This window comes from Somniosus microcephalus, chromosome 3, assembly GCF_052327205.1.
Source record: "Somniosus microcephalus isolate GS21.2 chromosome 3, FLI_Smic_1.0, whole genome shotgun sequence".
Lineage (NCBI taxonomy): Eukaryota > Metazoa > Chordata > Chondrichthyes > Squaliformes > Somniosidae > Somniosus > Somniosus microcephalus.
In genome coordinates, this window is record NC_140989.1 from 78,040,532 (window position 1) to 78,060,479 (window position 19,948).

General features: G+C 45.6%; 1 protein-coding gene across 5 annotated transcripts in view; it reads right to left on the reverse strand.

The window, feature by feature from the left end:
* The window catches only part of rps6kc1 (ribosomal protein S6 kinase B1), a 174,146-nt gene that overhangs the window by 47,742 nt on the left and 106,456 nt on the right, over positions 1-19,948 (reverse strand). For all 5 annotated transcript variants that reach the window (XM_085981219.1, XM_085981217.1, XM_085981212.1 and 2 more), the window contains exon 8: positions 13,145-13,269. In XM_085981219.1, coding sequence (XP_085837345.1) covers positions 13,145-13,269 — 125 coding nt within the window. The remainder of the gene's footprint in view (positions 1-13,144; positions 13,270-19,948) is intronic.

Below are 19,948 nucleotides of genomic sequence, written 5' to 3' on the forward strand. Positions count from 1 at the left end.
GCATACCTTACCTATGGCATGTGATAGAACAAATGCATCTACGTACTAATTCAATGACTTAGCAGTTAAGAGTACACAGCCCTGCCATGGTAAGGAGTGAATCCAATCAGACCACCTAAAACATAAAGGGGGCTAAAATACAGCAGGAGGTTATCGGTGGCGCTAACTGTTAGCGCCGCTGGCGATTATGCCACCGCCGTGCGCAGCACCCCGCTCGCACCGCGGCTGTAATATTGGGTGGCGCCCCTCCCCGCCCCCCCCCGACTTACCGCCGGACGCCATGTCCGCCGGGGTGGGGGGGGGGGGGGGGGAGGGGGCCTACCCGCAGCCGGGGCAGCGCTAGTTAAAGGGGAGGTGGCAGGCGGCCATTTTTGTTGCTGGCCGCCTGCCAGCACCTGCCCCCGTTGCTGTCCCCGGCCCCCGTGAAGCCCCCCCGCGGGGTGCCAGCTGCTCTCCGTGAGCTGCCAGCACTCCCGATCCCTGGTGGTACAGCTGGGCGCTGGGACGCGCTGCGCCAGGCCCCTCCCCTTTAATAAGGGGAGGAAGGCCTGTAGTACCGCGGCGCGACATGCCGCAGCGCCACGATATTGGCTCGCAGCACCCCAAGAGGGACGCGGGGTGCTTCCAGTAGCGTCCCTCCTCCCTCTCGGGGCACTACCTGTGAAAATTGGCTGCGGGGGTGCTAACTTTTTCATGGCGCTAAAATTAGCGTCCCGGTGAAGGTAGCCCCAAAGACCAGAATTTTTACCTAATGACGCCCTGGATTGCATGGGGAACCCAAAAGTTTCAGCATCATGTTTTTAACAAAGCCACTGAATTTGCATCTGACTTCCAGGCTTCCCGACCAATTATCACGAGCGAGCATGATGACGTCACGCATAGGTCCAATTCAGCGGAGGTATTTAAAGGAACACTGCAAAGAGGACAGTCGAAGGTTTGTGGAGGTTGGAAAAACATTGCTTGGAGACAAAAAATGGAGTCGCATCATTCAAAAGCTGCCCCTTGCTTCAGTGGATCCTCCTTGCACCTCCTGCTGCAAGGTGTTAGGGCCCGCAGGGAGGTATTATTCCCTGCTGACGGGAGGAAGAAGCCATCTTCAGATACCAAGACAGCACGGCTGAAGATTGCAGGGGGGGTGGAGCAGCAGGAGTGTGGTGGCACAGTCATGGATTCAATGCAGGAAGAAATTTAATGACCTCGTGAGGTCAGGAGAGTACAATGCCACATTCAACTACATCCTGATCTGCGTGTCACTCCAACCCCCTCACTCTGTCTTCCCAAGCCTACTCCTACACATCACTCCTCATGCCAGCATACCCTGCAGGTGCAACCGTCTCTCTGTCACATTCCCATCTGACCATCCACCCCTGACACTCATCGTCATCTTAATGCAATGTCACGCCTCTCCCTCAGCTACCCTCTACAGATGTTGCCCATCCATCCGTCCCACTCATTCCACGACTCTCATCCATCCATTACACAATCATTCCATGACTCTCACTCAAAGTCTCGTTTCTCTCCTTGCAAGAGAAGAGAGCACAGAACACCAGGGAGAGGCAGAGAACCAGAGGTGGCCCTCCAGCCAGTGCCACGCTGACTGCTGCAGAAGCGGCGGCACTGGAGCCAAGTGGAGTATTCACGTTGATGACGGTGGGAGATGGAAAGATGGGGAGCTCCCAGCTAACCTGGTGACAGAATTAAATATCACACAGCCACATGGCACACAACAGTCACTCATGTTGACTTGATGTCAGCAGCCAGTAAAACATGATCCTGTGCATAACATGCACTTAAAACATTACCATGACAGTTCTAATTCATGTCTTTAGTCTCCCACAGGCCCATCAAGTGTCCAACAGCCAGTGGAGAAAGGAGACTCCTCGGAGGAGGTTGCCAACTCTGAGGGTGCACCATCACAGGACGCATGCACACCATGCACCAGCGCAGATATACACACTTTAATGGGACCATTAAGTCAGATAGTTGTGTTGTCATCTGGTGTCTCACAGATCACGTGAGCAAGAGCAGTTGCTGGGGACAGGGACAGCAGTGGAGAATTCTCGTTGGAGGGCGCAGGACACTCCCAGCTCTGCTCAGCTGGGCGCAGATGCTGAACCTCAGGTGCCGTCGACAAAGAGAATGATTCTGGAGACGCAGCAAAAACTGCGTGAAGCTCTGACAGAATTCCAGCCGCGTTGTGCACACTTGCAGAGAGAATGGAGGAGTCCCTCTCAAGCATGACTGGCATGATGTTGCAGGCCATGGCGATGACATGTTCGTCCATGGAAAGGGTGGCCTCCTGCATGGAACATCAAACGTAGCAGTCAAATGAGTGCATGCTGGCCCTCACCAACAGCTTGCACACTCTGAATGCCACCTTAACCAGGATGGATAAAAACCTAGACTTGGCCATTCATTGCCCCAGTGATGTGCAGCAAAGTGCTCCCCAGCTCATTGCTAGCAGGGAAGTGCGGTGGGCCATGAGAGGGATGATGGCGAAAGGGGACACAGAAGTGGGGGCTCTACTCAAAGCACTTCCACCTCTCATCCGTTGCCCTCCCCTCAGTAAGAGCCCTACGTGCTGCCTCCTGTCCCGATGGCCGAGTCTGCCCCTGCACAGGTGCAGGTGGAGCAGTCTTTGGCGGGGCCCTCACGGGCTCCAAAATCCAGAGGACGTCGGCCAAGAGCATCTGAGCAGTCAGAACAGGGAAGTGAGCAGCCTGCCTCTACCTCTGCTGATGCCATGGGATTTTCACGACGTAGAAGTGGAAGATGAAAAGAATTCTAGTTGCACAATCATATGCGCATGGGTGTGTTAACCAATGTTGCACTGTGAAGGTTATATTTAGATTTTGAGGCACATAAAATTATTTCTTTGCAACACTTTCCCATCTTGCCCATCTGTGCCTGCTGCCTGGCAAGTGGCCTCGTCACTTGTAATGAATGGTAAGACATTACTTGACTGCGAGCAATGGGTGTCTATGAAAGGAATAGTTTGGTCATTGTATGACTGCTTTGTGGCTGGGGGGTGCAGTGAAATGGGTACAGTATCTGGATGCCAGATGGGTGCACTGGTGCAACCTAATTAAATCAAGCCATTACGTGGCCATCTCGGGCAACAATGCGCCGCTGCTGGTGCCATGCCCACATCAAATTCCTCCTCCTGTTCCTCCTCCACCAAAGCGGCTGTGCACTCTGCACCTTGCTCCTTCTGCAGCTCCAATCCTCACTGCTGCACTGTATTGTGCAGAGCGCAGCACACTACGATCATTCAGGAGACCCTGGCTGGTGCATATTGAAGGGCTCCTCCACATCTGTCCAGACATCTGAAGCGCATCTTCAGCAGCCTGATTGCTTGCTCTATTACACATCTCGTCATCATTTGGCTTTGACTGTAGCGCTCTTCGGTCTCATTGCTTGGCCTCCTCAAGGGTGGCACCAGCCACGTCTTCACTGGATACCCCTCGTCTCGTCTTTTACAGCCAGTAAGTCTGGTTGGAGGTGCGAAGAGCTGAGGGTGGACTGGTGCAGGATGAATGAATCATGGCAGCTTCCTGGAAAACTGCCGCACACATGCATGATGATCTTTTTGTGGTTGCAGACAAGCTGCACATGTCGAAGCCCTTATGGTTCACAAACACTCCTCGTGATCTGGGGGTACCTTGATTGCCACATGTGCAGTCAATGATGCTCTGCACCTGTGGGAAGTTAGCCAGAGTCACAAAGCCGAGCGCTCGCTCATTCTGACTGGCTTCATCAGTGGCAAAGTGTACATAAGTGCCTGACTTGTCAAACATGGCATTGGTCACCTGGGTGATGCATTATTGGGTGGCTGACTGCAAGATCCTGCAAATGTCTCCTGCAGATTCCTGGAAGGAGCATGAGGCGAAGAAGTGGAGGTCACTTTGACAGCCACTGGTAAGGCATGTCCACCAGGTCCACTTGGCAGCAGGTCTTCTTCCAGCAAGGTGCAAATGTCTGTCACGACATGACACGATAACTAAACACCAGTGCCTCAGGAGGCTCAGGTTATGTCCAGGAAGTTGATCCTTTGGCTATATACCCAGTGTTGCGGATATCGCCTCCTGCAAGCTGCACCCTTGTACTCATCCCCTCTCTCCTGTGGAGCGGCAGGTCGGTGAGGAGAAGGCTGCTGCTGCTCTTGCTGGTGCTCATCTTGGTCATCATCTGAGGTCCAAGGTGAAACAGCAGGAGTGACACCCATGCTGATCTGATATATGACAGATGTAAAGTGCAGATCAGACACACAATCCTCCAATGTAGGTGAGAGTGACCCCAAAGCAGTGAGAATGACTTCCAAAGTTGTAGAAATCACCTGCGAAGTACTGAAAGCAAACTCTCAGAACAAGTGCAGTGAGCAAAAGCCTCTCACTTAGGCAAGGAAGCAGGTGTGAGGTCTCAGTACTTATGCCATTATTTGCCTGTCATTTGTTCAGCCCCCTCAATTGCCGCTGTGCTCTCGTCTTGCTTTCACTGGCGAGGTCCTGAAAGCCTGAGAATCCCGTACGCACACAGTTAAACTTGAAAACCCATGTAAAAAGGCTCTTAATAGCCGCTTAACTAGCTCTTAATTGCTTTAAATTGGTAACCCACCTCTCCCAAGGGGGTTTTTCCACTCACAGCCGAATGCGCTTGAGTGAAATAAGGAAGCTGGCGGGTTGAAGCAGGCTTCAGCGCATTTAACCACCCACCCACTTCCAAACCTACTCACTCTTTCCTGTTAAAATTCCGGCCAAAGAAGCAGCAACAATGAATTTTTTAATAATTCTGAACTTGACTGGTAATTGGGACACTTTGCAATAGACCATCTTATTTAGAAGGAAGCAAAAACAAAGACATGACTATCTCGCCTGACACCAGACAGGCGAGATAGTCACAGACAATGGACGTAAGTGCAGAAGTCTGCTCCTTATTCACTTACCTCCCAGTTGAAAGACACTTCAACTAGGAAGAAAAAAAAAGTGAGTAAGAAAGGGATAGAAAATGTATAAAAGTTTGAAAGATCAATAACAGGATTGAAAATTTGCAAAGTTAGCTCAAATGAATTGTGAATACTGAGAGATTTGCCCTGAGGTTGAGCTAAGTGAAGTGAAAAGTAAGCAGAATTTTCAATCAATTTAAAACCTGTGTACGTGAGTTGGATACACATGCAAGGATATATGTGTGTGTCTATATCCTCTACTTGCATCATTTTATTACTAGCGTTCAGCACAATACCCTGACAGAAGAGTTAAACGCTGAATTAAATAAACACAATGGACAGTGAACAAGCAATAAATAAGCTTAATTTGAAAATAATCACTTATTTTCTATGTTTCCTCTTTACCTTTAAAATGTGCAAGGATAGCGAGAGAGTAAATGTTTGTTTTCATCAGTTCTTCATTATCACAAATTATAGGCTTAATTTTCTAATGAACTCAAAAAAGCTCAAGTATTCTCCACCTTCTGTTTTGTATTTTTGTAAATTAAACAAAAGCTTATTTCTGAAAAGAAATATATAGCACAATGTTGCAAGCTATAGGAAGCTTTATAAATAAAAGTCGATGTTTTTCTACCGTACTTTCAGCAAACATCATGCTTTATATATGGAAGATATATCAGCGTGGAATTTACGGTTGTAATGACAGCGAAACTGTCAGAGTTCGCCGTCATTACAACTGTGAAACTGACAGCAACTTCTGGTGTCTGCACATGCGCAGTTAAACGCGGAAATCCAGAGGTTGCTGTCAGTCATTCTCTGCTCCACCACAGGGCGCGGGGTTGAACTCTCCGCAGCCGGCAATCAATTGAAATCACTGAATGGAGGAGAACTTCTCCTTTTACGCTGTAATATTGCTGTTAAAAACCCCTGAAAAAGTTAAGCCTTGTTCAATGAGGTGTAACCAGGTTTTAACGGCATACTGAGTCATAACTACTGCTAAACAACTGTACTGGCCCTGAAAAACTAATTTTGTGGAATGTCAAATTTTTCCATTATGATAAAAATTCTACCGTCTTTAATATAATAATTTTGTTTTAAGTTTGTTTATGATACTTCAGCTTCCACCTTAATCCCATGTGTATGTCCCAATCTTTATTTCGCTCTCTGTAAAATGATTAAAAAGTGAAGGGCAATCAGTGCATTTTACTTCCTGGTTTGCTGTGCAAGAATTCTTCAATGTGACTGGCTGCTTAACCAGCTTGATGACATCACTGTTGCTAGATGCTGGAGATCCCCTAGACTTGGCGCCAGAATCAAATTAACGTCAGGAGAGGTGAAATCCACATCACAGAGATCGCTAGATCTTTGTGGGCAGCTTTCTTCAAGGTCAGTGGCGAGCACCATCCGGGCCATCAATTCAATATGGATCAACTGATCTCAGCCTGGGCATCAATAGTGTCTTTACAACTGAATTCAATACACCTATTACCACTCCAGCTATCAGACAAGAAGAAACCACAGGTAGAAGCTGGGATCTCCCTGGTTTGCATGATTTGGCTAACCTCCTATGCCATTAGGGGAGCTAGTTACTTTTATGACGATACTCAGATATATTTAGAAACAAACAAAACGACTTCAACTTATGTAGCACCTTCAACATAAAAAAAGAGCCCCGTGGTACTTCCAACATAGGGGCAATGAAAACTGGGACAATCCAGGAAGGAAGTGATTAGGATGTTACCAAAAGCTTAGCAATCACTTTAGAGACATTTTCTGTACTGTATATACCTTTAAGGGGGGGAACTATGTTTTACAGCTCATGTATACTGCAGTACCGACAGTGACCACACCTGTATATAACACTGAGTAGTAATCTGTACAGATCAGTTGCAGTGTGAGCCACGTTGAGTAAACACCGTTGTACCGTTCTCCGCAGTCTGTGTCTGATTATACACGGACGTAACATTGGCGACGAGGCAGGTTCGAACCTACCTGCAACTCTGCATCACCTCCCGGGGATTCGCTCCTGGAGATCAATGGATTGGAGGTCAAGGCCAGAGACTCGGGCGTTGACCACGGGCAACCGCCCAGTCATCCAGCAGAGGCTCGAGAATTGCGGGGGAGGCTGTCGAGAGCCAGGCTTGGCTTTCCAGTCGAGGTGGTCCAGCGAAACGGGCTGGCAACAGGTAGTGCGCAGACCCTTCCCGGACAGCGGCGGGCTAGAGCCCGACCGAGCGGCACAGCAAAGGGCCGAGCAGCGTCGACAGGGGAGAGAGGGCAGAGCGCAGCCGGTGTTCAGGGGCCGAGCAGCGCCGGAGAGAGGGAGAGACGCGCAGAAACCCGCGAGGTGCCGCAATTGCCACGAGGACCGCCGAGAGCGGCGTTGGCAGCAACGCAGGAGAAGCGCGCGAAACCTACAGGGCGCCACCATTGCCACGAGAACCGCCGGGAGCGGCGTTGGCAGCAGCGGGGGAGGAAGGAAAGCGCGGGAGACGCCATTTTAAGCCATTGGGAGACGCCATTTTAAACCACACCCAAAATGCCGAAGAGTGGCAGTATCACCGCATTTGACAATGAAGTCGAAGATTGGACTACATATGTCGAACGAATAGAGGTGTACTGCAAGGCAAATGGGGTGTCAGATGACAAGAAAGCGTCGGTATTGTTAAATTTAATGGGTGCAAAGACGTATGGTTTATTACGAAATCTAGTAACCCCAACGAAGCCAATGGAAAAGAGTTTTGAAGACATAGTAACGATACTAAAAGGAACATTTAAACCCCACGCCGCTGCTGATAGCAGAAAGATTCAAGTTTCACAAACGGAACCAGCATAAGGATGAAAGCAATACTGATTATTTAATAGAACTGCACAAACTATCGAAACACTGCCAGTTTGGAGCGGGACTGGCAGATACCTTAAGGGAAAAGTTTGTGTGTGGGCTTCAAAGTGAAGGAACCCAGAAACGGCTTTTATCTGAAAAGGACCTTACGCTGGACAAGGCTTTCAGCATTGCGGTATCATATGAAGCAGCAGCACGGGGCGCTGCAGAGATACAACAGAGACCGCAAGAATATGGCACAAACGAAATGTCATATGGAACAGAGAAGTGCTATCGCTGCGGCAGAACAACACACGACCAGAATGATTGCTGGTTCAAAGACAAAGTGTGCAGACAGTGTGGAAAAGTAGGACACATAGCACGAGTCTGCAGGTCGGGAAAGAAAACCAGCAATAAGAAACCTACCAAAGGAAAGTACCAGAAGGTACATAAGATGACGGAGAATAGTTCAGACGAACAAAAGAGTGATAACGACTCCGAAAGCAGGGAACTGAGTTGTCTGAAACTACATAATGTGATCACAACGGAGGATCACCGAACCGTTTGGGTCACACTCAAGATAGCAGGAGTCCAGGTAAAGATGGAATTGGACACAGGATCAGCCCTAACAGTCATAAACCGACGGGACTACGGAGCGGCTATTCTCACACATACCCTTGAGAGACACAAAAATTATTTTGAAGACGTACACGGGGCAAAAAGTCTACCCCAAAGGAAAAATAAGGGTGACCGTTATATATAACGGTAAGGAAACACCAAAACTAGACCTGTATGTATTGCAAGATGGAGGACCACCATTACTGGGACGTGAATGGATCCGGAAAATACAACTGGATTGGCATTCCATACAGGCACTGACTGTGGCTGACAAAAAGGATGACGACGTCACACCTGGGTGACTGTCAAAGATCCTAACTGACGCGAAAGAAGTGTTCCAGCAAGGACTCGGAACACTAAAAGGCATGACAGCGACGATTAAAATTGAAGAAAACGCAAGGCCAAAATTTTTTAAGGCCAGACCGGTACCTTATGCGATCCGCCCAGCCGTCGAAGCAGAGCTGGAGAGTCTGGAACGTTCAGGTGTACTGTCCAAGGTAGACTGGAGCGAGTGGGCTACACCCATCGTCCCTGTGATGAAAAAGTCGTTGAGCAGCACGCCTGGGGAACCAAGGAAGGTTCGCATCTGTGGGGACTTTAAGGTAACAGTGAACCCGGTCCTTCACACCGTACAATATCCACTTCCGCGGATTGAAGATATTTTCGCCTCGCTATCTGGAGGGAAACGCTTCACTAAGATTGATCTGGCCCAGGCGTATCTGCAAATGGAGGTAGAAGCATCAAAAAAATACCTCACAATCAACACCCATAAAGGTCTCTACCAATACAACCGGCTGGTATTCGGGGTAGCATCAGCTCCGGCTATTTGGCAGAGGGCAATGGAACAAGTCCTGCAAGGGATCCCAGGGACCCAGTGTTATCTGGACGACATCCTGGTCATGGGCGAAAATGACAGTGATCACCTTGCCAACCTGGAGCAGGTGCTCACTAGGTTGCAGGAATATGGGCTCCGAGCTAACCGCCCCAAATGCGAGTTTTTTTAGAAAACAGATCTCGTATTGTGGCCACGTTATCGATAAAGAGGGGTTACATAAGTCCCCAGAGAAGATTGAGGCAGTAGTCAAGGCTCCAGCACCGGAAAATGTGTCACAACTGAGGTCGTTCCTCGGGCTGGTAAACTACTACCATAAGTTCTTGCCAAATTTGTCTACAATACTACACCCACTGAACACCCTACTGCAAACTGGGGTGCCATGGAAGTGGAGTGACGAATGTAGACGAGCTTTCCAGAAGAGCAAAACACTAATCACATCGAAAGAGGTATTGGCCCATTACAACCCAGCATTACCAATTCGGTTGGCATGTGATGCGTCACCCTACGGCATTGGAGCGATGCTGTCGCACAAATTCTCGGACAGCTCAGAGAGGCCAATAGCCTTTGCGTCACGATCACTAACCTCAGCCGAGAGTAACTACGCCCAGATTGACAGGGAGGCCCTCAGCCTAGTGTGGGGAGTGAAAAAATTCAATCACTATCTGCACGGGCAGAAATTCACCTTGCTGACTGATCACCAGCCTCTTGTCTCCATTTTTAATCCGAAGAAGGGCGTTCCAGTGATGACTGCGCAACGACTACAAAGATGGTCACTTTTTCTAGGGGCGCACCACTATGAGATTGAATATAAGGGCACGAAACAGCATGGAAATGCTGATGGGCTATCACGCCTGCCACTGACTACTGCGGAGGAAGCACCAGCAGTGGATCCTGTCGAAATATTCCATTCGACTATAGTTGAATACCTACCGGTAACTAACGCTTGTATCGAAAAGGAAACCCAAAATGGCCCGACACTGTCTCGGGTATATGATTTGACGGTGAAGGGATGGCCAGCACATGGCGACTCACTGTTGCCAGCATTCTCGACAAGAGGAGAACAGCTGTCAGTGTGCCGGGGGACCTTGATGTGTGGATCCCTAGTGGTAATTCCACCCAAGTTAAGGGATAGAGTGCTCAATGAGCTTCATGAGGGTCATCTGGGAGGGGTAACAATGAAAAGCCTAGCCAGGGCTTATGTGTGGTGGCCGGGAATCGATAAACAAATTGAGGACCTGACCAAGAGCTGCTCAGGATGCCAGAAAGTCCAAAATGCACCACCACAGGCCCCTCTACACCCATGGGAGTGGCCCTCATCTCCATGGCAACGGGTGCATATTAAATTTGCTGGTCCATTCATGGACTCAATGTTTTTAATAGCCGTGGCTGCGCACTCGAAATGGCCTGAGGTCATCAAAATGTCCTCCACCACCACGGAGAAAACTATTGCAGTCCTATGGACCATTTTTGCCAGGAATGGCTTGCCAGAACAGATTTGCTCCGACAACGGACCACAGTTTGTGTCCGAAGAGTTCCGGAGGTTCTTGAAAATGAATGGGGTAAGGCATTACACATCCGCCCCGTATCATCCAGCCACAAATGGATTGGCTGAGAGGTTCGTACAAACCTTTAAGAAGGCAATAAAGGCTATGTACAATGACAACATTCCGCTGCAGCACAAGGTGGACAATTTCCTGTTCGCCTACCGGAATGCGACACATGCAGTCACCAACCAGGCCCCAGCCATGATGTTCTTTAACCGAAGGTTAAGATCTCGCCTGGATTTGCTCAGACCAAACATACGAAGAGATGTTGAGAGTAAGCAATTCCAGCACATCCATGAGAAGCCAACAAGGAGCTTCAATGTAGGGCAACCAGTCTTGGCCCGCGACTACTGAACAGAAAAATGGCAGCCAGGAATGATATGCACACGGCAGGGGCCACTAATGTACACAGTGGACGTTGGGGAGAGCATCGTGAGACGCCATGCTGACCAGATCCTAGAGTCACAGGAACAAGTCAACCCCATGCCTCGCCCATACGTACCTGGTGATGAACCCGACGTACAGGTCGCATCTACCCCAGAAACAGTAGTATCGGAAGCTGATGAACCAACCGACGACAGGGTGCCAGAATCGCCTCCGCACCAAGAGCAAGACACTCGGGAAAGGCGCTATCCAGAAAGGATCAGGAAGCCTCCCCAAAGAATGAATATATAAATAGACTATTTTCAGCTAATGTTGCATGTTAAAAGTGTTAATTGTAATTAGTTTGATATTTAATTGTTAAATGAGTGTTATGGTACTGTTAATCTAAAAGGGGAGGAATTGTAATGTATATACCTTTAAGGGGGGGAACTATGTTTTACAGCTCCTGTATACTGTAGTACCGGCAGTGACCACACCTGTATATAACACTGAGTAGTAATCTGTACAGATCAGTTGCAGTGTGAGCCACGTTGAGTAAACACCGTTGTACCGTTCTCCGCAGTCTGTGTCTGATTATACACAGACGTAACATTTTCCACGGCAATATATTCAATTTTGTGTTTAATCTCGGTTTGTAAGACTTTTTTAAAAATTGTTTGTCAGGTATTTGAACATTAAATCAAACAACAATTGGAAACTAATAGCAACGCAACTTACTGAATTAATGGAAGCAATATAAAAAAGACTTGCATTTATATAGGGCCTTTCGCGACCTCAGGATGTCCGAAAGCGCTTTACAGCCAATGAAGTACTTTTGAAGTGTAGTCACTGTTGTAGTGTAGGAAATGTGGCAGCCAATTTGTGCACAGCAAGCTCCCACAAACAGCAATGTGATAATGACCAGATAATCTGTTTAGTAATGTGGATTAAAGCAAGACTTTTTAAATTAAATTTTGAAAAATGCACAGAAAGATATTCCGATCGATTTGAATTCTCAGAAAACTGTATAATATTTTTAGAATCATTATACCCGAAATATTTTGCATCTAACTCCCTCAACTGTGAGCAATAGAGAGACAAATGGGTTTCCTTGTATGAAATGATCCTAGACGCCACCTCCTGATACAATTGGGAATGAAGCTCAGATTATCCTTTCCCATGCACCTGTAGGATCAGGTGCACTCCATGAGGAGCACACTGTTCGCTCTAGTAACTATTTTCTTTCCATCTTCTCGAAAGTCACTGAAGTGAAATTTAGAAGTACCTTGTGATAGCAGATTCTGAAAGAACAAACCTTAGACCTTAAACATAATCATCCATTTGAAGAAAATATTTAATTAAAAAAAGGACATCAAATAATTTGTAGTCTACATATTATACTACCTTAACTCTAACCCATAGGTCTTCCCTTCTTAGTTTATGAAGCTTTTCTTTTTGCATCTTACAATTCAGTTTGTTCTATCATGGCTTTCACTGCATTCCACTGTAGGACAATATTTTTAATGGTTTCAAAGTGCTAAATAATAATGGGAAACTGGCAGCGCAGCATTACTGATTATAAAATGGCAAATTCTGCAAATGGCAGTTTGGCGCTTACTCTCAGTGGGCAAATTACCCAGGCACCTTCCCAACAGCAAGCTACAGAACATCATTGGCAAAGACCTAGGAATAGGTCACCTGCCCTCCACACGGCCAAGAAATATGCGAGGGAGCAGGCCGAAACCTGAGAAAGGTTCTGAGGAAATAACTGAAAACATGGAGAAATTAAAGTTTGAAAAATAAATATCATTTAGCAAGTATTTGTTTTACTAGTTAACACTTTATATCTAAACTTCATTTTATCTACATAAACTGTACTCTAAGTAATACAAAAAGTGATCACTGGGACCACTCCTGTGGAAAGAAAATTGCCTTGCCCAGGGGGTAGAATAAATTTTCATGGACTTTAAAAGTGCATTTTATCTATGCTGTTCCTTAATGCAACGAAAGTGTGGACATACCCCTGAATTAACTGAACCATTTTCAATGGATGTCCTGAGACACTGAGTAGAGATCTGTTCTGCACGCATCAGATACTCTGCGGTCTTTCTTTTCACTGCTTCTCGGCGACTTGGGCTTGGTTCACCTACAAATATCAAAGATGAAGGGTTAAGAAACACTTAAATTTGCTGTGAGAGTTGCAACTTATACCCACTATGTCTAGAAGAGTTTGTAAATTAACACAGCAACAGTAAATTAGTGGAGTGGCTTATACACTGGATTATATGGTAGTCAGCTTTCAAATTGAAGCTAATGTCACAAATGGCACAAGTAATTACCATCTGTGAAAACAATATACTTTTTGGCCACATCACCACATATTGGCTACAGTATTTAGGTTTATTAATGCAAAATACAAAGGTTTCATCTGTCAGTCATTGGAGTAGAACTTTCTTTATGCCACACTGCCTCTTTTCAATTATGTTCTCAACTGGTATAGATGTCAACTGTTTCTCCTGTGACTAAATATTTCAAACCAAACCATTCTCTAATGTGCACTTATCAAAGGCAACAGTCACAATTCATTCTTTCCTGCCTAATATCTCTGCAGAGCAGTTTTTGAAACAAAGTCAATATATACTGTATGATGATGATAGGCAACACCATAAATGACTGCAAATTTATGCACAAATCAATTTACAGTATATACTGCAAAAGGAATGTCCTGGTGACTGCAAATTATTGTCCGCTAACACTAAATCTATGATGACTGTGTTTGAGAGACAGAGAGAGGTCTTTCATCTGAGCACACTTTTTATGCAAACTTGTCCTGTTGTAATTAGACCCCTCGCTAACAGGAGGATGCAATTACAGTGTGACAAGCTTATATAGGTAGTTTCCATTATAGATGTGAACGTAGGAATTTATAATGGAAAATATAAAAAATAAAGACAGAATGTATGGGACTGAATTATGTCTGTGCGCCCAATTATTCCTCAGCCTCTAGCTCTGCTTTACCTGAAGACTACACTTGGTCTTGCGTTGATGCGATTAGAACTATTTGCTCAGGTGGAGGGTAAACACCAACACAGACTGGTTGGGCCGAATGGCCTGTTTCCACGCTGTAACTTCTATGTAATTCTATGTAATAGAATTTTTTAAAAATACATTTGTGAGCACCTCCTGCCAACTTTTCCCATTATAAATTCCTATGTCCATATTTACAATGAAAACATGTCACACTGTAATTACTCTCTCCTGCCAATGCGGGCGGGGGGGGGGGGGGGTGGCGGGTGGCGGTGGAGAGAGATTGACTGATTTCTGTTAGGCAAATATTTACTCTATTGGGCTGCAGAACTTATTTCATTCCCAAAAAGGATATCCATGGCAGATATCTTGGATCACATCATCTGTAAACATCGTGGCCTGGAAGTTGCAGTGGGGGTAATAACAGCAAACAAACAGCGTTTGCTGTTATTACCCCTTTGAAACTGACCGCAACGTCAGGATGTAGCGCTTGCGCATCCTCACGCGGAAATCCTTAAGTTGCGGTCAATCATTCACTGCTCCGACACTGTCTGCGCTGTGACCCCCCACCCCCATAGCCGGCAATCAGAGAAACTGATGAAAAATGTTGGCTTTTCTGCGGTAATATCGCCGTTAAATACCCCATTAAAAGTTAGACACCTTTGGATAAGGTGCAACTGGAATTTTAACAACGTATTGACCGTTAAACAAACGTTAGGGCCCTGAAAAACTAAATTTAATTTTGTGGAGTGTCAAATTTATCCATTTTAATTAAACTTAAAAGTTTGTTTATCTTTATTTCAGGTTTAGCTTTGCTCCATGTGAGAGCCCCAATCTTTGTTTTGCACTCTAACATTTTTTTAAAGTTTCCCGGTTCCCTGTCTGTGAGAATTCTGCATTGTGATTGGCTGCTTAGACAGCTTGTTGACGTCACAGCAGCTCGCACTGGGGGATCCCCATTAACTTACACTGATCTCAACTGACGTCGGAAAAGCCGAACTTCTCGCCACAGAGATCGCAAGATCTTTGTGGGAAGCTTACTTCAGAGCCAGCTTCACCGCTGACCGCAAATTACAGCCCATTTGACACCAGACTGAGAATGGCACTCCAAAGCAGCAAAACAATGATGGCATTTACATAAAAATGGAAACAATTTTAACTAAAAAATGTTCTATGAGACTAATTAACAGAAACTAGGTAGTGAGCTAAAAGGTTAAAAGCATAACTTCATCCACGCTAACAGAACATATTCAATGCTTGAATAAAGAGTGATTTCAGGGATGAGCAAAACCAGAATATTCTACTTTATTATACAAAATATAACATTTAAGTTACTGCATGTGATACTATGCTTATATCACATGCAGTAACTTAAAGAGATTGGGTCGATTGGGCTTGTACTTGCTGGAGTTTAGAAGAATGAGAGGGGATCTCATTGAAACTTATAAAATACTAACAGGACTAGATAGACTGGATGCAGGAAGGATGTTCCCGATGGCCGGGGAGTCCAGAACCAGGGGTCACAGTCTAAGGATAAAGGGTATGCCATTTAGGACTGAGATGAGGAGGAATTTCTTCACCCAGAGAGTGGTGAACCTGTGGAATTCTCTACCACAGAAGGCAGTTGAGGCCAATTCATTAAATATATTCAAGAAGGAGTTAGATATATTTCTTAAGGCTAAAGGGATCAAGGGATATGGAGAGAAGGCAGGGACAGGGTACTGAATTTGGATGATCAGCCATGATCGCATTGAATGGCGGAGCAGGCTCGAGGGGCCGAATGGCCTACTCCTGCTCCTATCTTCTATGTTTCTATATCACAAAATCGTACCATGGTTGTTCCTGACGAATTATGTCTTTGTAACTGTCAATGACTCTCTAGGCTCCCAGCAAATAAGCTGCATTTAAGTTTCCATTTCCACCCATAAAGCTAAAGAAAGATTATGGTCGGAATTTTGCTGGCGCTCAGAGGGCGGGTTTGGAGGCGAAACCGGTCAAAATTGCAAAGATTGACAGCAGGCAAGAAACCCGCTGTCAACCCGCCTCCAATCAATCTTTCCCAGTGTCGGGTCCCCGATTTGGGCATGGACTCGACATCTAGTGGCGGGAAGAGGATTATAGCCACTTAACTGCCTGTTAAAAGGTACTTGATAGTTGTTAACAGGCTCTTTTTCTATTTTGCTGCATCTGCCTTGGGCTTCCCGACGTCCGGACACCACGCAAGGTAAGTGTGGCTGCTGCAATGTTTCTGCATTGATGACAGCTGCAGAAGTGGTGTGAAGGATCCAGTGGTGCACTGGTGAGTTTCAGAGGAAAGAAAATGTTGGGAAAATCATTTTTCATGCATTTACACTTTTCTGTAGGTAACAAGTTTTGAATTGGATGTCTAATCCCAGCTCATTGGGAGAACCTCTCTCACCAGTGACAGATCGCTTCTGTAATCTCACCTGAGCTGCCATCTCTTCTAGCCTAAGGAGGGAGTCACTGGAGAGCCTGGGTGCAAGAGCTCACCTTTGTACAGTGATTGTCAGTGTTTGCAGCACCTCAATGCTGTCAAACAGAGAAATGAGCTGTCAAAAAAAAATTATGCGTGGTCCCTTTAAGAAAACCGGCAGATGACACATCATCAAATGACGTCATCTGACCAGCTTCCTCTTAATTGGCAGGCTTAACAAATCACGTCCGTGGGCTGGATGCAGTTGGGGGCGGGACTGAAACCCGGAAACCAGCTGACCCGCTCCCAAGCCGCATCCATTGACAAAATTGCGGTCTATGTAGCTGATTTTGCTTCTCCTTCAAGCTCTGCCTGTGTACTAGTCATGTCATTACACTCTGCCAGATATGAACACGTCTGGATTTCCAAGTGCAGTTTAATTAAATTGGCCAGACATCCCCCCGGTACATGCATGCCCCCTTGCAGGGCCTTGGACCTGGAAGGAAGAAGCCTGCAACAGCAATAATGGCCACCAATAATGGACTGTCCAAAAACAGCAGCCAGAGGACCTCCAGCCTCAGTCCTTGCCCTGGTGGTGTTGAGAAAGGTATTTACCTTCTGGCTCTAACAGTTGGTACCCAAGTCCTGCTCAGGTCTTCTTATGAGTGGGGCTGTGCACTTGGTCAAGACTCGCTTCTTTTGGGCACCCCTATAATGGAGTACTGCCCCAGCACCGAAGCAGGAAAATGAGACGGGCAGCACCACTGCCTCATTTAAATGTCCCTCAAGGGACATGCCGCAAATGTCATAATGGGGATGTGACATCACACACAACTCTGACAGTGGTTGGGCTGTAAGGGGCCGTGTGCGTGGGGCATTATTCAGATTTTTCTAAAACTATCATTTGACTGATCTGCATCCGTAAACTTTGTGTCCATTGACATGCCAAATTGGACTTGGGTACAAGAAATGACCTTTGGGCAAGCCCTTAAAAGTTAGATTTTTGATCACAGCACTCAAAATAAACTAATCTGTGCATATACTTAATTAAAATTTCTTCATTTTAAACCACTTACAACCATTATATAGATAAGAATGGATACCTATTAACCTGGTTGAAAAATTCAGATGTTAACCCACTGAACATTGACTGATACAGTTTATCATCATTTAAACCCTAAAATGAGATTACATAAAAGTACGAAGGGTACTAGTAGACCTTCCAAGGTGTTGTTCATGGTGAGTCAGAGTATGCACTGTTTTATAAGTGTTTATGCCATGTAGGGGGAACATCATTGAAAAAGTCAAATTCCATTTTTATTAGATGGCATGGGGATTCAATTCCACAACTCTGCCCATTACTTTGTGAAAAATGTAAATGAGCAGGTATTATATTCCTTATCATTCTTAAAGCAGAGAACACGCACCAAAATGGCATGCAACATGCCCCACTGGAGGTAGTTATCTGGTAGTAGTGGGGAGGAGAGATGTGGTTTAGCTCTACTGGGGGGGGGGGGGGGGGGATGTAGTCCTGGGTTTGAGTACCTTATAAGGCAGTAACACAAAGGTCTGAAATTATGTCTGTAAACATGGAGAAAATCTGAGGACTTTAACAACGTTCTCTGACTTTTCAGATGTGTTAAATCCTTTATGTACATTACAGCTTCTTATTTAATTGAAATACATGTAGGAGTGGTGGAATTTGTAGCAGTTTTAATCCATTTTAAACTTGTTTAATCCTGTTGGTGGATAGTGATGGACAACAATGTCAGCTGTGGCTCAGTGGGTAGCACACTCGCCTCTGAGTCAGAAGGTTGTGGGTTCACATCCCACGCCAGAGACTTGAGCACAAAAATCTAGGCTAACACTCCAGTGCAGCGCTGAGGGAGTGCTGCACTGTCAGATGTGCCACCTTTCGGATGAGACGTTAAACCGAGGCCCTGTCTGCTCTCTCAGGTGGACGCAAAAGATCCCATGGCACTATTTCAAAGAAAAGCAGGGGAGTTATCCCTGGTGTCCTGGCCAATATTTATCCCTCAATCAACATTACTAAAACAGATTATCTGGTCATTATCACATTGCCGTTTGTGGGAGCTTGCTGTGCGCAAATTGGCTGCCACGTTTCCCACATTACAACAGTGACTACACTCCAAAAGTACTTCATCCGGTGGTCGTGAAAAGCGCTATATAAATGTAAATCTTTCTTTAACAAAGTTTACAGTGCTTGGGGGGACAGGCTTCCATGATGAAATCACATGAATTGTACTGGAGTGACACTGGCTTTCATTACACTGCAGGAGAATATAGCCCACATTCACTACAGGATATAACATTTAAAAAAATATTTAGGGTTTCTTACTAGTCTCATACATCGTTGCCAACCATTCGCATAACAATCAGCAAAAAGTAGTGCTCACATGACCTGCTCGCTCCTTTAAATGCCCAATGATCTTTAGGACCACAAACTGCCCCACAAGTCCTAGCGCTGTATACGTGCTCTTTAAATGTGCAATGGCTCAGCACGTACACAGGAGATATATGATGCAAGGGGTTTTAGGGCAATTAATTAATTCCCCGCACCCTCTTACAAATGCAGACTGGAGCTATTAGCAAAGTAGGTGCAAGGCCTGTTGCAGGGAAAGCAAGAATTTCAAGGGTCATTCCCAAATCCGAGGTGTGTAGAAGGTTACATTGTTGAAAAAATTAATTGAATAGATTATTCGCAACAAAAGTACCAATTAGTGGATACCTATATACAGATTTAGCACAGATTAGCAGACATAGAAAAAGAGGCAGAGACAAGGAGTAACTTTTATTTAATAAAGAAAATATCTGTGCAGTTTCTTATATTATACGGCTGGAGAGTATAATGAAAACACATTTATATGCGGCCTTTCTCTTTTAAAGTTATGCTCCATAAATCAGTATGCTAACATGCATAATACAGAGCACATGGCACACGCTTGTAGATTACAGGCATGTGTAACAAACCCATAAGATTTTGGCAAAAAACTGTAAAGTTTTATGCTATGTGCTGTAGTTTGTGTTATCTATAAACAGAGTGCATTCGAAACATATTAATTATTTAAGCATTAGCATGGCAATTGGACATGTACTTGAAGACGACTAATTTTCAGGGTTATGGGGAAAAAGCTGGGGTATGGGACTATATTGGACAGCTCTTTCAAAGAGCATGACGGGCCGAACGGCCTCCTCCTGTGCTGTAAGATTCTATCTGTTACAAAATTCTGATCAAAAACTTCCACCATGATCTCAAAGAAAGTGAAACCATTGTCTCCTCGTCAGATGAAGCCATGACTTATATGCTCCATTTCATCTAATTATTCAATGGAGGGCTGATGAA